Source organism: Mus pahari, chromosome 5 (assembly GCF_900095145.1).
Source record: "Mus pahari chromosome 5, PAHARI_EIJ_v1.1, whole genome shotgun sequence".
Classification (NCBI taxonomy): Eukaryota; Metazoa; Chordata; class Mammalia; order Rodentia; family Muridae; genus Mus; species Mus pahari.
The window spans coordinates 17,144,671-17,163,097 of NC_034594.1; the positions used below are offsets into that span (position 1 = coordinate 17,144,671).

General features: G+C 52.1%; 1 protein-coding gene across 3 annotated transcripts; it reads left to right on the plus strand.

The window, feature by feature from the left end:
• Positions 1-886: 886 nt before the first annotated feature.
• Positions 887-15,790, plus strand: Cnnm3 (cyclin and CBS domain divalent metal cation transport mediator 3). 3 transcript variants are annotated; one of them, XM_021197814.2, is made up of 9 exons: positions 887-2,129; positions 7,642-7,785; positions 8,839-8,988; positions 9,279-9,448; positions 9,579-9,675; positions 9,990-10,123; positions 10,490-10,628; positions 12,634-12,732; positions 13,795-15,790. In XM_021197814.2, exons 1-8 carry the CDS (start codon positions 887-889, stop codon positions 12,681-12,683), a joined length of 2,127 nt encoding a protein of 708 aa, XP_021053473.1. In that variant the 3' UTR covers positions 12,684-12,732; positions 13,795-15,790. The 3 variants fall into 3 exon arrangements, with proteins under 3 accessions (XP_021053473.1, XP_021053471.1, XP_021053474.1); XM_021197812.2 differs by lacking the exon at positions 12,634-12,732; XM_021197815.2 differs by lacking the exon at positions 12,634-12,732 and having other exon boundaries at positions 8,842-8,988.
• Positions 15,791-18,427: the final 2,637 nt, after the last annotated feature.

Consider the following 18,427-nt stretch of genomic DNA (forward strand, 5'->3'; position numbering starts at 1 on the left):
ACAAAACACCCTCTAGAACAGCTTTCTCAGCCCGAGGAATCAGAATAAAGTGCGGTTGTGAAGCTAGCATGTATGGAAATTCCTGACAGCTGCTACCTCCCTGCATGGCTGAATGACCCGAATGTCAGGTGCATGTCAGAAACCAAAGGCACACAGACTCAGTCTCTAAACATCGATTTATTGTAAGCTTAACTACATGAAACAGGTGTGAAGATTCAAGGAAACGGATTTCTCTGGGTTTGAGTATTTACTACGGACCTTCCTGCCAAGGCAGCTTCCTCAAAAGCAGGTGTCTGTCTTGATAGCCACAGAGCCCAACGCAAAGCTAAGAGACTTTAGCTTTAAAACAAACCAATAGAGCTGGCTGAGGTTAAGAATGTGTGCTGAAGACCAGAGTTCAGTTCCCAGCACAGCTTCCCATTAGCTTGGAACTCCAGCTCCAGGGGGATCCGACGCCCTCTTCCGTCTGTCCAAAGCACTGCCCTCGCAAGTGCAAACCCACACACATATACAAATAAGAAAACGTTTTAAACAAACGACTCCAGGCTTCCCTGCGCCCAGTCCCTGGTTCTTATTCAGCCCTTAGCCTCGGGGGCCAGAGGGTTAATGACCTTCCTTTGCTCGTCCACACGCGCCGGGGACGCTGAGGCCATCCCAGACGGCCGCTCCGCGTCCTCCCTTGCCGGCCGAGCCCCACGCCCCTCCGGCCCGCCCCGCCCCGCGCCGCTTGTTTACTCCCCGGCGCAGCCTAGTTCTCCCCAGAGCCCGCCCCCGCAGGCCGCTTATTGGTCAAGGCGACGCGAAGGGCCGCGCCGATTGGCCGCAACAGCAGAGGCGCGGGTGAGTGGGGTAGGCTGCGCCCGAGGCCCAGAAAGGGTAGCAGGCCATGGCGGCGGCGGCGGCGGCTGTGGTGGGTTGGTTGGGCTGGGTGCTTGCCGCGCTCTGTCTGGGCAGCACCGCAGGGGAGGCGGCGCCGGCGCCGGGCGCGGGACTGCTGAGCTTCTGCACGGAGGAGGACGGCGCGCCGGGCGCGGGCTCCCTGCGCGGAAGGGCAGCGCCGGAGGCCACTTGGTGCTTGCGACTCTTCTGCTCCGGCTTGGCCAACAGCTCCTGGACCTGGGTAGCCGCCGAGGGCGCAGGCTGCCCCGAGGGCGGGCGGGCCACGGAGCCCGAGGAGGCGGCCGCCCCGACGGGCGAGTGGCGCGCGCTGCTGCGCCTGCGCGCCGAGGCCGGCCACCCGCGCTCCGCGCTGCTGGCGGTGCGCGTGGAGCCGGGCGGCGGGGCGGCGGAGGAGGCGGCGCCGCCCTGGGCGCTGGGGCTGGGGGCGGCCGGGCTGCTGGCCCTGGCGGCCGTGGCGCGCGGCCTGCAGCTGAGCGCGCTGGCGCTGGCGCCGGCCGAGGTGCAGGTGCTGCGCGAGAGCGGCTCGGAGGCGGAGCGCGCGGCGGCGCGGCGCCTGGAACCGGCGCGGCGCTGGGCCGGCTGCGCCCTGGGCGCGCTGCTGCTTCTGGCCAGCCTGGCGCAGGCGGCCCTGGCCGTGCTGCTGTACGGGGCGGCGGGCCAGCGCGCCGTGCCCGCCGTGCTGGGCTGCGCGGGGCTGGTGTTCCTGGTGGGCGAGGTGCTGCCGGCCGCCGTGAGCGGACGCTGGGCGCTGGCGCTGGCGCCGCGCGCGTTGGGCCTCAGCCGCCTGGCGGTGTTGCTCACCTTGCCCGTGGCGCTGCCGGTCGGGCAGCTGCTGGAGCTGGCGGCGCGGCCGGGGCGGCTGCGGGAGCGCGTGCTGGAGCTGGCGCGCGGCGGCGGCGACCCCTACAGCGACCTCAGCAAGGGAGTACTGCGCTACCGGACCGTGGAGGACGTGCTCACGCCGCTCGAAGACTGCTTTATGCTGGACTCCGGCACTGTCCTGGACTTCAGCGTCCTCGCCAGCATCATGCAGAGCGGCCACACGCGCATCCCAGTGTACGAGGAGGAGCGCTCCAACATCGTGGACATGCTCTACCTCAAAGACTTGGCCATCGTGGACCCCGAGGACTGCACACCGCTCAGCACCATCACCCGCTTCTACAACCATCCACTCCACTTTGTCTTCAACGATACCAAACTGGACGCTGTCCTGGAGGAGTTCAAGCGAGGTAAGGGGATGCCCCTATTACAAAGGCTCTCGCCCCAGAAAGTGATGGCCTTGTACCTGAGAATGACCTTTGGAAATATTTAAAGACCCACCTTTTAGAAGCGGAAGGAAGCGCTATGGGAGGCTGATGCGGGAGGATCGGAAGGTGGTTACCCTGTTTGTTAAATAGAAAATTTTAATAAGTCGGGGATGTAGTTCAGTGCTTGCCTAACATTCACGAAGCCCTGAGCATTCCCCAGTACCACATAAACCCAAGCAGTGGCCTACCTACTTAGAAGGATGGAGGCCGGCCTGGACTAAAGATTCAGTCTCAAAAGTAAATGAATGAATAAAAGATCCGTTGGCAGGCAGCAAGCATGCCTGCTTGGCTCTAATCCCAGAGCTTTCCTTCTACTGGGCCGTATTGTGCACTTGGGCTTCCTAGTTGCCCCAGATTCATGGATAGTAACTAAAATGACGTCAAGAGGGTTAGGTAACTGGAAACTGTTGTCTTTGCCTTTTTAGCATTAAATTAGCTGGGCCTGTAATGGTTCCTGGCTCTTCCAGATTGTGGGATTAGAAAGGACTCAAATACTTCCTGTGGGTACTGAGAGAACTTTCATTTTAATGTCATCGAAAGCAACTCATGAATAATGATTTAATTTTCCTTCCTGGCTTTTTTCTCCCTCTTAAATTTTTTTTGAGATTTTTATTGTTATGTGTATGAGTGCCTGTGTTGTTCCTCATGCATGCAGTGCCTATGGAAACCAGAAGAGGGCGCTAGGTTCCTTGGGACTGGAATTAACAGCCAGCCACCCTGTGGGTCCTGGGAACTGAACCCTGTGTCCTCTGGTGCTCTTGACAGCTGAGCCATCTCTCCAGCCTCCTCTCTTTCATTTAAATTGTTTTTCAGTGCATGTCAGCTACCTGCTCTTCCCTAACCCCATCCCCAGTTCCAGTCTCCCCTTCTTTGCCTTAATGTCTCAGGGACTCTCCCTTAACTCTCCATTTTCACCAACTCCTTTCATTCTGTTTGAGCAGCCACCCCCCTTTTTTTTTCCAGACTGGGTTTCTCTGGGTTTCAGGGTTTCTCTGTGTAGCCGTGGCTGTCCTGGACTTCACCCTGTAGACCAGGCTGGCCTCGAACTCAGAAATCCACCTGCCTCTGCCTCCCAAGTGCTGGGATTAATGGTGGAGTCACCACTGCCTGGCTAGCAGCCCTTTTTTGTTTTTTAAGATTTACTTGTTTTCTGTGTGTGAGTGTTTTGCCTGTGTGTGTCTATGTACACAGTGTGTATGTCTGGTGCCTGGGACAGTCAGAAGAGGGCTTCCGATCGATCCCCTGGGGCTGGGGTTATAAAGGCTTGGAAGGCTCCGTATGGGAGGTGGCAACAAAACCCAGGTCTTCAGCAAGAGCAAATGCATGTGAACATCTAAAGTTGAAAGTTAAAAACTATGAGCTGCTCCACATGTTAAAATGTGGACCCCCTAGGGGACAGGTGGCACACACATTCAGTCCCAGCACTTAGGGAAGCAGAAGCAGGCAGATCTCTTGAGTTCACGGACACTCGGGGCTACAGGGCTACACAGAAATCCTGTCTTGAAACAAAAACAAGGTGTATGCTCCTCTATAGCACTCCATGCTCCTCCTTGGGCTGCTTTCCAGAGCCTGGGTGCTTCCTTGGAGTGGAGGGTAGATGTGCACCAGGGCTCTGGCTGGATTGGGCTGCATGATACAGTGTAGCAAATGCAGCAAACCCCCCTGAAGTGGGTCTTCAGGCCCCAGGGCCTGTCAGTGATTTCTTGGACAGTCACTGCAAGAGGCACCTCTCTGTGACGTGATGAGCTCGCTGCTCTTGTATTGAACTCAGTGTGTGCCGGGCTCTGACGGGCACCCTGCATGCCCAGTCTCCCTTGTCTTTGCAGGAGACCTGTATGTAGATCATGAATGAGTGAACGGGAGGCTTGAGTGAGCGGCTCTGACTGTGTCTGACCTCAGGTGTGTCCTGGCTTTATCCTAGATCTTGGTCCTGCAGACTCTAGGGAGTGAGTAGATAGTATGGTGTCTGGGCTGCTGTCACTTCTCACAGAGTGGGAGCCAGCCCTGCCTGCTTCCAGTTCCCAGGAAGATGGTCCTAGGAAGACTGCCACGGCTCTGTTAGTGTTTCAAAGGAGAGAGAGACTGAGATCAGGTGTGCGTGTCAGTCTAGTGACTTGATCCTGGGAGATGGTGTTTGTTAGTGCCCAGCAAATTAGCGTTTTAAGGGTGACCCTGGACAGATAGGAACCATTGCTGTCCCTTTGATGCCCCAGAGTCTTTGTAGATTTCTCAGTCTCATTGAGGACAGTGGCGTATACCTTGCCAGAGCACGTTCAGGTTGACCTCTATCAATAGGAAAAACATGTCCCAGCTGAGGACGGAGGCAGGAGGAGTGTGCGTTTGAAGCCACGTGGTATGGGGAGGGGGATGAGCAGGGGAGGCATTCATCATAGTGTCCCATTCCTCTGCAGCTCAGGTTAGGGAGGTGGAGGGGTGAGGGGCATCCCCGTCTGGAGAGAGCTGAATTTAAGCTTCAGGCGTTAGTATTGGTGTTAAGGACGAAACGGATGAGAGCTGTTTCTCACTGCAGACCCTTAGTTAAAAGTGTTCACAGAGGGAAGATGAGTGGAGCCCTTGTGTGTCAGCTGTGGACGTGGGTCATTTGATCAGCAGGACCACTCAAGTGCTTGCACTAAAGTGCTCAGTGCGACTGGTTTTTACTGATTGGTGGCTTATGTGGACACCAGTGACTCAGGGAAGCCAGGTCAGGTGCCACATTGGCCTGAGGAGGTGACCCAGGGAGGCATTAGGAGGTGGGATGGAGGGACTATGCTGTGCTTGGCTTAGGACTGTGGAGCCAGAGGTTGTATTGGATGGTGCCTCAGAGTCTTCCTGTGTGGTTGTGTTTTGGCTTCCTTAAGGGCTGGAGCCAGGAGCAGGTGGATATTTTCTTACATTGGAGTGTGCATACCAAGGGGTAGATTCTACACGGGCCTCTGATACCGACTGCAAACAGAGAGTCAGGGCTAACTATCTCCAGAGCTACAGGAGTGGCACAGAAAGCGGGGGAACACAAAGCATGCAGGAGGATGGGGCCAGAAAAGGTGGCCGGGAACAGGCTGGACTGGGGAAGGAGGAAGAGGCTCAGAATGTCCTGAAAGCTAAGGAGATAGACCGCTTTATAAAAGCAGGGTGGGGCATAAGGAGAGGTCAGCAGCAGGATGGCCTTGGCTTTTTCCTTCCAGGTGCTAGGGAAGAAACCCAGAGCCAGGTACGTTTCAGTCAAGCACTGCTGTGGAGGTTTTGCCCTTGATCTTTGGTCCTGGGGTTGAGGAGTAATTGGGAGAATGAACATGGGTGGCCTTCATGCACCACGAATGGCTGTAAAGTTGAGCCTAGGTAGCAGTGGACTAGCACAGGACCAAAGGATGGAGGGTGTGTGGCAGGGCAGAAACCTCTGTACTTGGGTTTTAGGATAGGAAATTGAACTGACTCCACTCAACATGTCAACAGGAAGAAAATGTCACCAATGGGTCCAGCCACGGTGTAGGGGCATCAGATTTAGGGTGGGTGGCTTCTGAAGAACCAAGCATTCCGATGCTGAAGGACTTGCGGTTGAATGCCTCACTGTTTAAAAGGACTGTTCCAGAAGCTGCTCAGTGACATGTCTTCTAGAAGCAGTGGGGTCCTTTCTGTCCCCTTTGACATCCTCAGTCATGTGGTGAATGAGGAGCCTCCTTGGCCGCTGCATTTCTATGTGTGGGTCCCTTTCCTCCCAACCCCTTCATACATAAGAACAGAGAACAAAGCCGGGCGTGGTGGTGCACGCCTGTAATCCTAGCACTTGGGAGGCAGAGGCAGGCGGATTTCTGAGTTCGAGGCCAGCCTGGTCTACAGAATGAGTTCCAGGATAGCCAGGGCTACACAGAGAAGCCCTGTCTCGAAAAAAAAAAAAACAAAAAAACAAAAAAAACAAAACAAAAAATAAATAACAAAGGATAGCCAGGCTGTGATGGCACACACCTTTAATACTGGCACTTGGGTGCAGAGGCAGGTGAATCTCTGTGAATTTGAGGCTAGCCTGGTCTACAAAGCAAGTTCCAGAACAGCCAAAGCTATACAAAGAAATCCTGTCTCAAAGAAAGAAAGAAAGACAGATAGATAGACAGATAGATAAAAAAAGAAGGAAGGAAGGAAAGAAGAAACAAAGGGCATATATTACAGTCTTCCTGATGTCACCGTCTTTCGATCACTTCCCTCCACTCCCTGCCAAGCGTCTGAGTCTGGAGTCTGGCTTCTTGTCTGCTACCCTTTGAGGCCCTGCTCCATGTGGTCGGTTGAAGCAGCATTAGATAGGGAGTCGCATCCACTGGGGAGAGGTGCCTGGCAGGGATTCCTTTACGCCTGAGAGAGTGCTTTGGAGCTTCAGTGACTTGTGTTTTCTATAAAGCAATCAACCCCTGCTTTCTTCCCTGCCAGCCCCCCAGACCTCTTGAAGCAGAGGAAGGATTAGGGGTAAGCTTTCACTCAGTCTCTGCCTTCACCAGCTTGAGGTATGGTTTACTGTCGTCTGTCAGAAGCCAAGTGATTGTCACAGTGCTGATGAGTCAGACCTCAGTTAATGGGAAGAATGTTAGCATGTGATTTTTCTCAGTGTGCACACATACATGGTTGCTTTAGAAGAGATTAAAGGGGCTTGCATAGGCTAGTGCTGGCAATAGTGGGAAAACATGAGGCCCTGGTTTCTGTTCCCAGCAGAGCACACACGCACACACAAACACATACAAGGTATGTATCATGATAGGTCTCCCAGCCTCCAAATAACTGCAGTGAGTTTGAGCCTGCTAACGAAAGGGAACACTCTAGAGCCTTGGGTATGGTTATTTCAGCCTCTCATGGCAGTCAGTTCTATGGAACTGGCCCAGCCAAACTGTACATCTGCCCTGGGGGATGTTAAGTCCTGTCTAGTGGGGACACAATGTTCATCCCTAGAGCCTCCCTTTCTGTTCCCCTGCTGCCTTGGAAAGGCCTTCTGTCCCTTCACACTTTGTCCTATGATGGAGTCACATGTGTGGGGCCTTCTCCCATTTGTTACTGAATCATCTTGGTGCAGCAGGCCACAGAATTGTGAGCCTTTTTCAGAGCCGTCCAGGAGCATTGGAGATGTTGATTCTTCTTGTTAGTGGTACCCAGAGGGACTCAATCTTGCAAGGAGGGAGCTGAGTTGAGGCTTCTCTGAGTGGCCTTTTAGAACCTAGCCTTTGGGTTTGAGAATTCAAAACTCGCATGTTGCACTCATGACTTTGCCTGCCTGGCCTCACGAGTTTGTATCCTGTGGCAGATATGCCCAAGTGGGAATGGCACCTGCCTGCTAGCTCCAGTCAGCCCCCGCACTAGCAGCAAGGATTGGAAGGAATTTAGAAACCCAGCAGGTACTCTGACTCAGCAGTGTCAGGGGGTCCCTGCAGGCTGCAAATAAGTGTCCCTCCTACAGGCAAGTCCCACCTGGCCATTGTGCAGAAGGTGAACAATGAGGGCGAGGGCGACCCCTTCTACGAGGTGCTGGGCCTGGTCACCCTGGAGGACGTCATCGAGGAGATCATCAAGTCTGAGATCCTGGATGAGTCTGAAGACTACGGTGAGTTTGACAGCTGCTTCTCTCCCTCAGAGCCCTTCCAGCAGCCTGAGGGGCATCTGGACCAGAGGCCTGTGGGGCTTAATGCTACTGAGAATTGGCTGGAGCTCCAGCCAGACCAGACCTTCCCTCCTCTGGTATGGGCCAGTGCTGCCCCTCCATACAAGCCATGCAGACCTACATGTGGTTGAGTTTTGTGACCCTGTGTGAACAGAGGGCTCTGTAGGCAGCCCTCCATCACTGGAAGAGGCTGCTCTTGGCAGGCCCATGCCTTTCTTCTGCCTTTGCCCAGCCCACATTCCTTTGTGCTTAGCTCCTTGATGCATTCTTTGAATGGGATATGAAGCTCAGTAGTAGAGTATTTGTCTAGCTGGAATGGGGCAGAATTTGATCACCTTCAGCACACAGGTTAAAAAAAAAATCCACATTAAAATAAATAATTGAAAAAAGAAATGTTGCTATTGGCATTAAAATAAATAATTTTTTAAAAATTCCACATGCCAGGCAGAGGCAGGTGAGTCTCTTGAGTTCCTAGCCAACCGAGGCTGCACAATAGACCCTGTCTCCAAAATAAACAAAACAATGATTTACTACAAAGCAGGTTGTCGGACGACCTTTGGTAGCTGGAGCCTTACATGACTACTTGGGACCCTCCACTGCTATGTCTGTGTCTTCAGTTCTGTTCCTGCGCTGATGCAGGTCACCAGGGTAGTTGCTGCCGCCTCTGTGGGTGATGGTCAAGCAGGCGTATCCTGAGGGGTATTCTCTTCTGCAACCCTAACAGCAGGAGAGCCAAGCTTCCTCTGGGCGTGGCCAGAATGTGAGCCGTGGCTTCCTCCAACAGGGCACTAGGATTATTGCCCAGGGCGTGGCAGCTCAGTGTCTTGCAGGAAGCAGTCCCAAGGTTGCCTCCTTCGGGTCCTAGTGATGGCTTCCCTGGAGTCCCTGGCCCTGGGGAGAGGGGATAATAGGCAGCAGAAGCACTCGCTCACTTGCGTTCTGTTCATCATTGGGTGCTGACACCTACCTGCTCACACCATCTGTTCACTACCCCAGCAGACACAAAGGTGAGGAAGAAGACGGTCGCCTTGGGAGCGCCTCTCAAGAGAAAGGAAGAATTTTCCTTATTCAAGGTGTCTGATGATGAATATAAAGTAAAAATCTCGCCTCAGCTGCTCCTGGCCACCCAGCGCTTCCTTTCCCGAGGTGAGGGTGAAGGGTGGTCCTTGCCCCTGGTCTCACCACCCAGAGGGTCAAGAAACCACCCAGGCCAGACACCAGGCTCCTAGCGAGCCGGACAGAGCTAGTTGGTGTCTCCTGGTAAGGCGTGTTCTGGGAACCTCATCTGGCTCATGTTGTATGTCCTCTTGGCTCTCTTGTGTGGACTGCCGCAGCCCAGGGCCACTGGGAGAGCCCAGGAGGCAGCAGGAGGCAGGTGTGATGACAGGCCATTTGGGCCCCAGTGGACACTGTCCCTTTCTCCCACCGTGGGGCAGAGGTGGATGTGTTCAGCCCATTGCGAGTCTCTGAGAAAGTCTTGCTGCACCTGCTGAAGCATCCCAGTGTCAACCAGGAGGTGACGTTTGATGAGAGCAACCGCCTGGCCGCACACCATTATCTGTACCAGCGCAGCCAGCCAGTAGATTACTTCATTCTCATTCTGCAGGTAACCGTGGTTACCCAGGCCCGGAGCCTGAGAGTGATCCAGACATACACCCTTAAACACAGGGGCTGACGGCTTCTCCGTACCCCCCGTGATGGGAGAGAGAACCTGTCTACCTCCGTTGTCTTCCCAGGGCAGAGTCGAAGTGGAAATTGGGAAAGAGGGCCTGAAGTTCGAGAATGGGGCCTTCACATACTATGGCGTGTCCGCCCTGACAGCCCCATCCTCAGGTATGCTATGGGCCCTTTAGAGCTGAGGGTTGTGGATATGGCTAGCAGAACTGCCCTTGACGCTCTGGTGCCGTGGCGGGTCTCTGTGTCTGCCCACAGGGAGCTTCTTGTCACTAGGCAGCGTAGAGGGCAGAGCTACATTTCTGCCTTGTTTTTCTTGATCACCCAGTCGATCCCTGCAAACTCCCCAGGGTGGCTCCCCCATCTCCCTCCCATGTTCCCACCGTCCCCTCTCAAAGGTGACTTGAGGGGTAGGCCCTAGGGGCTGTGCCGTTGTCCTGTTGGGTCCCACCGCCTTATCCTTTCCTCCACAGCTCACCAGTCCCCAGTGTCTTCACGACAGCTCATCCGCCATGACCTGCAGCCTGAACCAGCCGATGGTACCCGCTCCTGCACGTACTGTCCTGACTACACTGTGAGGGCCCTTTCCGACCTGCAGCTCATTAAGGTGACTGTCTGGGCTGCATGGTGGTGCTCCTTAGATGCCGTTGTGCCTCCAGGAGGCTAACTTGAGTTGATGAGTGTTAGGCTAAGAGTGCCCTCAGCTTGAGAAGACATGCTCGCACCCTGAGGGCTGCGGCCTCCTGCTACCCTGCACTGCTGGGGTCTGGGCCTGTCTGGAAGCCTTACATCTGATCTCTCTGTTGGTGATCCTGACACTTGGCCAAAAACCAAAACCCTTTGGCTTGGAGGCTTTTTGCCTTTCACCAGTTTAAAGTCCTACCTGTCGGAGGTCAAAGGCAGGAGCTCTGTTTGCTGTCTGTCCCTTACAGAGGCACCTGCTGGGTAATTTCTCTATTCTCTTACCCTCTAGGTCACACGGCTGCAGTACCTTAATGCACTCCTGGCCACCCGAGCCCAAAGCTTGCCTCCATCCCCAGAGAATGCTGAGCTCCAGGCTATCCCAGGCAGCCAGACCAGGCTCCTTGGTGACAAGTCCAGAGAGACAGCAGGTAAGTTCCACACTGTACATTGTGAAATGCTGGGGCCCAGGAGTCGTGTGGAACCCCGCTTCTGCTCCCTGCTTCCCTGTCTTGCATCCTTTCCTCTTCCTTCTTGCTATTTGTAGAAACTTGAATTATACCGAATTATAGACCAACTGGCACTCCAAATGGAGGCCAGCATTTTCTCTCTGTGGCCTCTTAGAGATGGCATAATTAGTTCTTGATAAGTGGAAAGATGTTCAGTTTAGAAACCTTCAGCCCACTTAAGATCAGGGTAAAGTCTAGAGAATCAGGTTTGCCAAGGCCAGGGCACACTCGGTGTGGCGCTGAGTTGGCACATGTCAACAGGAAGGTCTACAGAGCTGGGAGCAGAAGGTTGCATTGTGGGTAGGCACTGGTCTGTCTCATGGGGTCCATGGTGTGGGCAGTAAAAAGCCAAGGGTTTTCTGTTGTTGCGTGAGTTGATCAGTCCTTGGATTGCCAAGCTGAGCCTCAGAAGGATTCTGGAAGACAGGCAGACCGCCATCTGTCCCTCACTCCATTCTGCCACCTGCAAGAGCCAAGTTGTTACCAGGCATTGATTCTGCAAGCACCGTACTGTCTCAATGGCAGAGCTGCCCATCCTGAGAGAGGTGGGCTGCTGCTGGGCTTGTCCAGTACGTGAGTGCCCATGGCTGTAGCCTCGGCCTCCAGGAACTTAGAGCTATGGTCACTTGAGATCACAAGCATATTTTTACAGTAGAAATTGCTTTCTGAATCAGGTGATACACAGGTACAAAGGACAAAGACCACAATGATGGCTTGGCCCCATGGCCTAGCATTAGGTGTTCCTGGGGGACAGCCTGTGAGGCAGGCCTTATAGCTCTGGCGTGGGCTTGGGCTTGGGCCTCCCTCAGTTTCAGAAAGGCATGTTTAGAGAGCGTCTTGTGAAATCCCCCAGAGCTGATGGTCACAATAGCCTTACAGAGACTTGTTTTCAAAACTCGAATGTTTTCTGGCTCCATCCACTACTCAGACGGTACAGCCTATATTCTGTGTGCAGACCTGAGCTGGGAACAGTAGCTCTCCTCTGAGGGTGCTTTCCTCTCCACACCACCCCCACCCCCATCCTGCCCTCCCGCTTCGCTTCCTGTCCTCCTCCTCCTTCCAGGCGCTTGCGGGGATTGAACTTAGAGCCTTGCCCACACTCGGCAGCCTCCTACCATTCGAGCTGCACCTCTGGTCTCTGTAGAGATCTTTTTACTCCTCTTGTCTCTACCTACTCTTTGGGCTATCCTACAAAAGAGTAATTTACAGTGGCTTGTGGGCCATTTCTCCTATGCAGGGTTTATCCACCCTGCTTGCCAACATGAGGTTGGCATTTTCACCTAAATACGATCTGGTGCTTGCCCCATTGAGGTTTGCCTAACTCCGTGGCCTTTCTGTGTTTGTCCCTGTCTCAGAGGAGATTAGTGTTACTGCACAGAGCTGGTTTCAGTGGAACACTGATTAAAGTCGTGCAGAGAGACTCAGGCCCTGCGGACTTGGCCTGAATCCCTGACAGAAAAGTGCCTTTGTTGAAAGGTTTGAAATGTTTGAAAGGTACAAGAACTTTAAATTGCCTTACATCAGGGGTCAGCAAACTATGGTGCTAGAGCCCGATTTGGCCAGCTGCCTGAGCTTTAAATAAGGTTTTATTAGGGCCTGCCCATCTGTCTGGGTTATGTCTGGCTGCTTCTGAGTGGCAAAGGTGCAGCTGAGTAGTTGGGACAGCTGGTGACTTGTAAAACCTAAACCCTTGGCCCTTTGCCAAGTTTGCTGAGCCCTGGACTCCGGTTCAGATGGTAAGTCCTCCCCACAGTATGATTGTGGGACTGCTTACCGGGCAGCCCTGTGATTGGTGCCGTCCCTCTGTGATCCCAGCAACACTTGTATGGTACAGAGCTCTCCCCAGCCTTCCTCACAGTGTGGAGCTGAGGCGGGTCCCTGCCACTCAACAGCCTGTTTCCTCTTCTCTTTTCTCTGCTCTCTTCAGCCTTCCCAGTCCATCTTTCCCTCTTTGGCACACTTGGAAACTGCAGTTGATAAATGACTGTGGACTAGTGAGCATTTTTTGTTTTAAGAGGACACCAAGGTAAATATCTCCTCCCCTCTCCTCCCCTCCTTTGCTTTCCTTTCCCCATCCTTTAGCTGTTGCCGACACTGTGGGCAGCTTCCCAGGCTGGGGTGCGCCTCTCTCACTCGGTGGGAGGAGTTGGGAGACAGATAGATCTTACTTTCCTAGTATGTACTTTTTCTAGAAGGTGGGGACATGAGACACCTGGTTAGTCCTGGACCACTAGGCTTCCTTGTAGCTGTAGCACAGGGACTTGTGATCATCCACAGAAGGTTCTTTTTGCCCAGCATAGCTGCCTGAGCCTCCTGAAGTAAAGACTGCATAGCACCCCATAGGTACCATGGCTCATGCGAGTAATCTCAGCACCCCAGAGGATGAGGCAGGAGGACTGCCCTGAGTTTGTGGTCACTCTGCATACATGGTGAATTCCAGGCTGCCCAGCACGACTTTGTCTTAAAACAAAACAAGGGCTGGCAATATGGCTCTGTGGGTAGAGATGCTTGACGCCAAGCCTTATGAACCAAGTTCAGTCCCCAGGACCTAAGAAGGTAAGAACTGATTCTCAGAGATGGTCTTCTGACCTCCATGCACGTCAGGACACACACTTAACCCTCGTGTGTGTGTGTACACACCAAAATCAGTATAAGAGAAGCTGGCTTACTTTGAAGAATGAAATGAATACAATTAAGTCTAAAAGTGTGGTGGTGCACCTTTAGTTCCAGTTCTTAGGGGATAGAGATTGGAGAATCTAGGGTTCAAGGTCTGCCTGCGCTATGGAAGACCTTCTCTCAACCCCTCCTGCCCCAAAGAAGGGAAACACCACTCAGCAGACCAATAACAGGATAGTCTATAGCTGGCCTTTGTCCTTCCTGGGTGACATCTGGCCTTGCAGTGAGTTTCTCTCTCGATGCCTGCTGACCATGTTCCTAAAGGCTTTGCTGGTTCTCACGGTGGCCTCTGCGGTATCCTGAGGCCCATCTGTCCAGGCTGCTGCCCCTTGTCCTGAAGGTTCAGCACTTGGTTTGCAGAGCCTGCTACCTTGACTGGTATGGATGCCATTTTCTCTTCTCTTTTCCTTAGGGTCCACCAACAGCAGACCCAGCATCCCCATGGAGGAGAGCCCTGGGCGGAACCCAGGAGTATAACTGCTTGCCGGACAGCCCCGAGCTGGAAATGGACAAGCATTTGGGGAGCTGGGAGAGCTGAGCAGGAGCTTTATGCCAGCCTGTCCCCACTTATCCTGGCCACGTTTTAGATGGCCCTTGTAAGCTGTGGGTCCTGAGCCACCTCGGTGCCAGAGCCTCCAGCCGTCCTGCTGTCCTTGAGGAGATGCGATTGTCAGAGCAGCCCTCCAGAAGCCTGTTTCCGAGGGGACAGAAGAAACAGCGTCATCTCTAGTCCCCAGGTCCCGCTTCCCTGATGCTATAACAGCACAGTGTGTTAATATGTCTCCCTGAGCCCAGTGCCATGTGGGTACAGCCACTGCCTTTTCATGGCCCTGGCCTGTGCTCATTCTGCTTTTGATTGGCCAACCCTCTGTCAATGGCGCCACTTTCTGAGCAAGCCAAGAGTGCTGGGTTTTGATGGAAGTGTTCAAATCCATGTCCCTGCCGTGTACTTCTTGGCTTCCCCTACGATGCCATGTTTTGATTCATATACCCCAGTTTTTCAGGTGCCAAATCTAAGAGCACAGCTCCCTAATAATCTGTGCCCCGGTTCTGCTCCCTCCTGTGGAGGAAGCCCCTCTGGCTCCTCAGTCACAAGCAGGCTGGCCCAGGGTTGGTCGCCTTGCATTGCTTTCCCACCACAGTATTTCCAGTTTCTGTTTGAGGTCATTTGTGGAAGGCCAAAGGTCAATGTTGACTGACCTGGGGCCATGGCCTGCTGTACCTGTCTTGTGCTCTTGCCCTGAGCACCCAGGAAGGTGTGCAGCTGTGTAACACAGAGCAGCAGTCAATGAGGATCGGTTGTAAGCTACGTCCTTGTCGCTTGCTTAGAAGTCACGGTTTTCTCATTCTGTGCGCTTTTCTCTTCCAGTGATGTTTTAGAGATACAGGGGTAGAAAGATTCTGTCTTTCTCTTCTAGTTTACCTATACTTTCCACAGTTTCAGCTCTGGGACCGTAGATTGGGGTGGGAAGGTAGGATTTCTGGAACCTTCCTTAAAAGAATGTGGGCCCTTGTGAAACTTGGAAGCTAAGAGAACAGCGGTACACTTGCTGAAAAAAAATTATTCTAACGGAATATGCTCTAAGAACAAACCCAGGTTGGAAACAAATCTCCAAAACAGAATTCTAAATTTTGGCTGAACCTCAGGATCGAGTTAGAACCCTGGATGCCTGTGCTCACCTTGAACCCCCAGGGCTGTGGTCCTAAAGTAGTTTTAACTTCCTCCTAGAGGAGTCCCCTATGCCCTTCGCCATTGTCTCCTAATGTTAACGTGTTAGATAACCTTGTTGAATTTATCAGAACTAAAATGTTAACATTGGAGTACTCAACTGAGGCCTTGATTTAGATTTCACTTTTTCTTTGATTTCTGGTAATTAGATTCCAGATGCCAGGATGCACTTGGAGCCGTTGCTTCTTTAGACCTAACTACAGTAAAGTAATCGCAGATTCACAGGAAGTGGCAAAGGCGCAGAGCCCGTGCACCCTTCATCTGGCTTTCCCTAGTGCTCCATGTCACTAACCATAGTGTACAGGGCTGTGGGGCTCTGCACCCTGCCACCTCTGCAGACCCGAGTAACCGCTGGAGAATACTAACCCACTGGACTGTCCCTCAAAGCCACCTGCCCCCCAAGCCCTGGGATCATAGACTGTTCCATAGACTGTTCTCAGCTGTCATTTTGTCATGTCAAGAATGTCATTTGAGGGGCTATGTTGTGTGCGGCTGGACTTTGGGATTGACTTCATTCAGCATAATGCTCTGGAGACTGTTCCAGGTCAGTGTGTCAGTGGCTCGCTCCTCCTCCTTGCCAAATGGTGTCCCGTGGTGTATTCAGTGTCCTGTCAGAGGACTCTGGGTTGTTTGCAGTTTTGGGCCTTTTCAAAATAAAGCTGCTATGAACATTCACATACAGATACGGTGTGAAGACTGGTGTCCGCCTGGGGACGTGCCGGCAGCACAGGTGCCAGGATGTTTACCTTAAAAAAGAACCCGCCTGGCCTTTGGATGGAGCTGTGCACAAGTTTAAATTCCTACAGGGAATGTAGGAATGATCCAGTTTCTCAACACTCCCCCTCTCCCACCCCACCCCCGATGGGCTGATGACCAACAGTCCTTTGCTGCGTGTGGTTCTTGTCTGGTTTTCCTTGATCTTGTCCAAATATGAGTCTGTTCATGTTTTCAGCTTGTCAGTTGGTCTGTGTTCCTTTCCATGTGTTTATGCATCTCCACCCCTACCCCCGTCTTTTTTTTTTTTTCTTGAGAACTCTTAAGATATTCAGATTCTAAAATCCTTCATTGGATTTTTGGTTTGCAAAGATTTTTTTTTCTTTTTTTTTTTTTTAACATATGTTTCAAAGTTCTTTTTTTTTTTAATTTTTAATGTATTTATTTATTATATGTAAGCACACTGTAGCTGTCTTCAGACACACCAGAAGAGGGCGTCAGATCTCATTGTGGGTGGTTGTGAGCCACCATGTGGTTGCTGGGATTTGAACTCAGGACCTTCAGAAGAGCAGTCAGTGCTCTTACCCGTTGAGCCATCTTGCCAGCCCCTGCAAAGATTTTTATCTGGGTAGTGCTGTATTCTAGATCTGAATTGTGACCCCAAAGCCTATATACTGAAGATTTAATCCCTAAGCTGCCCTTTTAGGTGGGTCCTCCTGGGTTCATCAGGGCCCTGACCTCTGCCATGGTCTCCCTCTATAAAGTGTGTGGTCTAAAGAACCGAGCAGCCACAGGCTCCCGTGCGCCTCCATCTCAGTAACATTGACTGTGTTCACACAGCAAGGTCTTGTGCGGGTGGAGGATTTGGGGGGTTTTGTTTGTCTGTTTGTTGGTGTTTCAAGCCAAGAGTTTGTCTGTGTAGCCCAGGCTGTCCTCAAACTCAGAGATTGTCAGCCTCTGCCTCCAAAGGCATGCTATACCACGCCTGGCTCGTCTTAAGGGTTTTTGTGATTAAAACCTTTTTTTTTTTTTTTTTTTTTTTTTGAGACAGGGTTTCTCTGTGTGGCCCTGGCTGTCCTGGAACTCACTTTGTAGACCAGGCTGGCCTCGAACTCAGAAATCTGCCTTCCGAGTGCTGGGATTAAAGGCATGCGCCACCACTGGCCGGCCTGATTAAATTCATTCTTATCAAATTTTCCATTGTACTTTTACCATATCTGTCTCAATTGCCTTTCTTCCTAATAGTTTTACATGTAAGCTTGTGGTCCATTTTGAAATACTGTTTCTTTAAATAAGGTTTGGGTCCTAGCTGGGTTTTGTATGTGTGTGTTTTGCATGTCTGTGCTTAGTGCCTGCAGAGGCCAACAGATGTTGGCTTCTGGACCTGGATCCTTTGGAAGAGCTGGGGGACAGTTGGTGACTTGCAAAACTTAAACTCTTGGCCCTTTGCCAAGTTTTCTGAGCCCTGGCCTCCGATTCAAATGGTAAATCCTCCCCATAGTATAAATGATAAGTCCTCCCCATAGGATGTTTGGGTGGATTTGTGTGGCACTCTGAGTTGTCAGCTAATTCATGTTAGTTTCTGTCCACTGCACTCTCGATCACTAAAGTTGAACCCACTTGGGGTCCCCCCCCCTTTTCTCTTAAACTAGGGTACCAGGCTGGGCGTGGTGGTACATGCCTTTAATCCTAGACTCTGAGGCAAGTGGATCTTTTGTGTTCAAGGCCCGCCAGCCTGTTTTACAGAGTGAGTTCCAGGACAAAATCCTGTCTCAAAAAAAACCAAAACAAAACAAAAAGGGGAGGGAGAGGGGCCAGCCTGTGGGCCAAGCTGACCTCACAGTGCCCCGCCTCAGCCTCCCAGATGCTGACATTACAAGCATGAGACCCATGCCTGCCTTTTAGTTCCTTTTTTTTTTTTAAGTCTCATGCAGTTCAACCTAGGCTGGAACTCAAAGTAATCCCGAGTCCTCTCAAGTGCTGAGATAGATAGATGGATGGATGGATGGATGGATGGATGGATGGATGGATGGATGGATGGATGGATGAAGGAACCACATGTGGATCAGATTGTTTGGGGTATACACTTGCTTACATAGTTTAGAATAATCCTGTTTACGTCTGGCTTGGGTTTTGGTATGACTGTATTAAGCCTGTATGCTATCCTCTTGGGGAGAGCTTATATCTTGGGCTTTCTTTTTATTTATTTATTATATGTAATTGCACTGTAGCTGTCTTCAGATGCTCCAAGAGGGCATCAGATCTCATTACAGATGGTTGTGAGCCTCCATGTGGTTGCTGGGATTTGAACTCAGAGCAGTCAGTGTTCTTAACTGCTGAGCCATCTCTCCAGCCCTATCTAGTTTTAAACAGTTGTAGTAGAACTATGGTTTTTGTATCTGTGTGTTCACTACTATTAGGGAAGAGATAGATTTTTGTTTGTATTGTATCCTGGACTATTTCGGTACTTCCAACCCACCACCCACCCAAGATCCTTTATAATTTGCTCAGATTCGTAGATTACCATGTCCTCAACCAATACGTGGATCCCATCTTCAGGGCTGCCGACCTAATACATTAGGACTGTTTGGAAAGGTCTCTC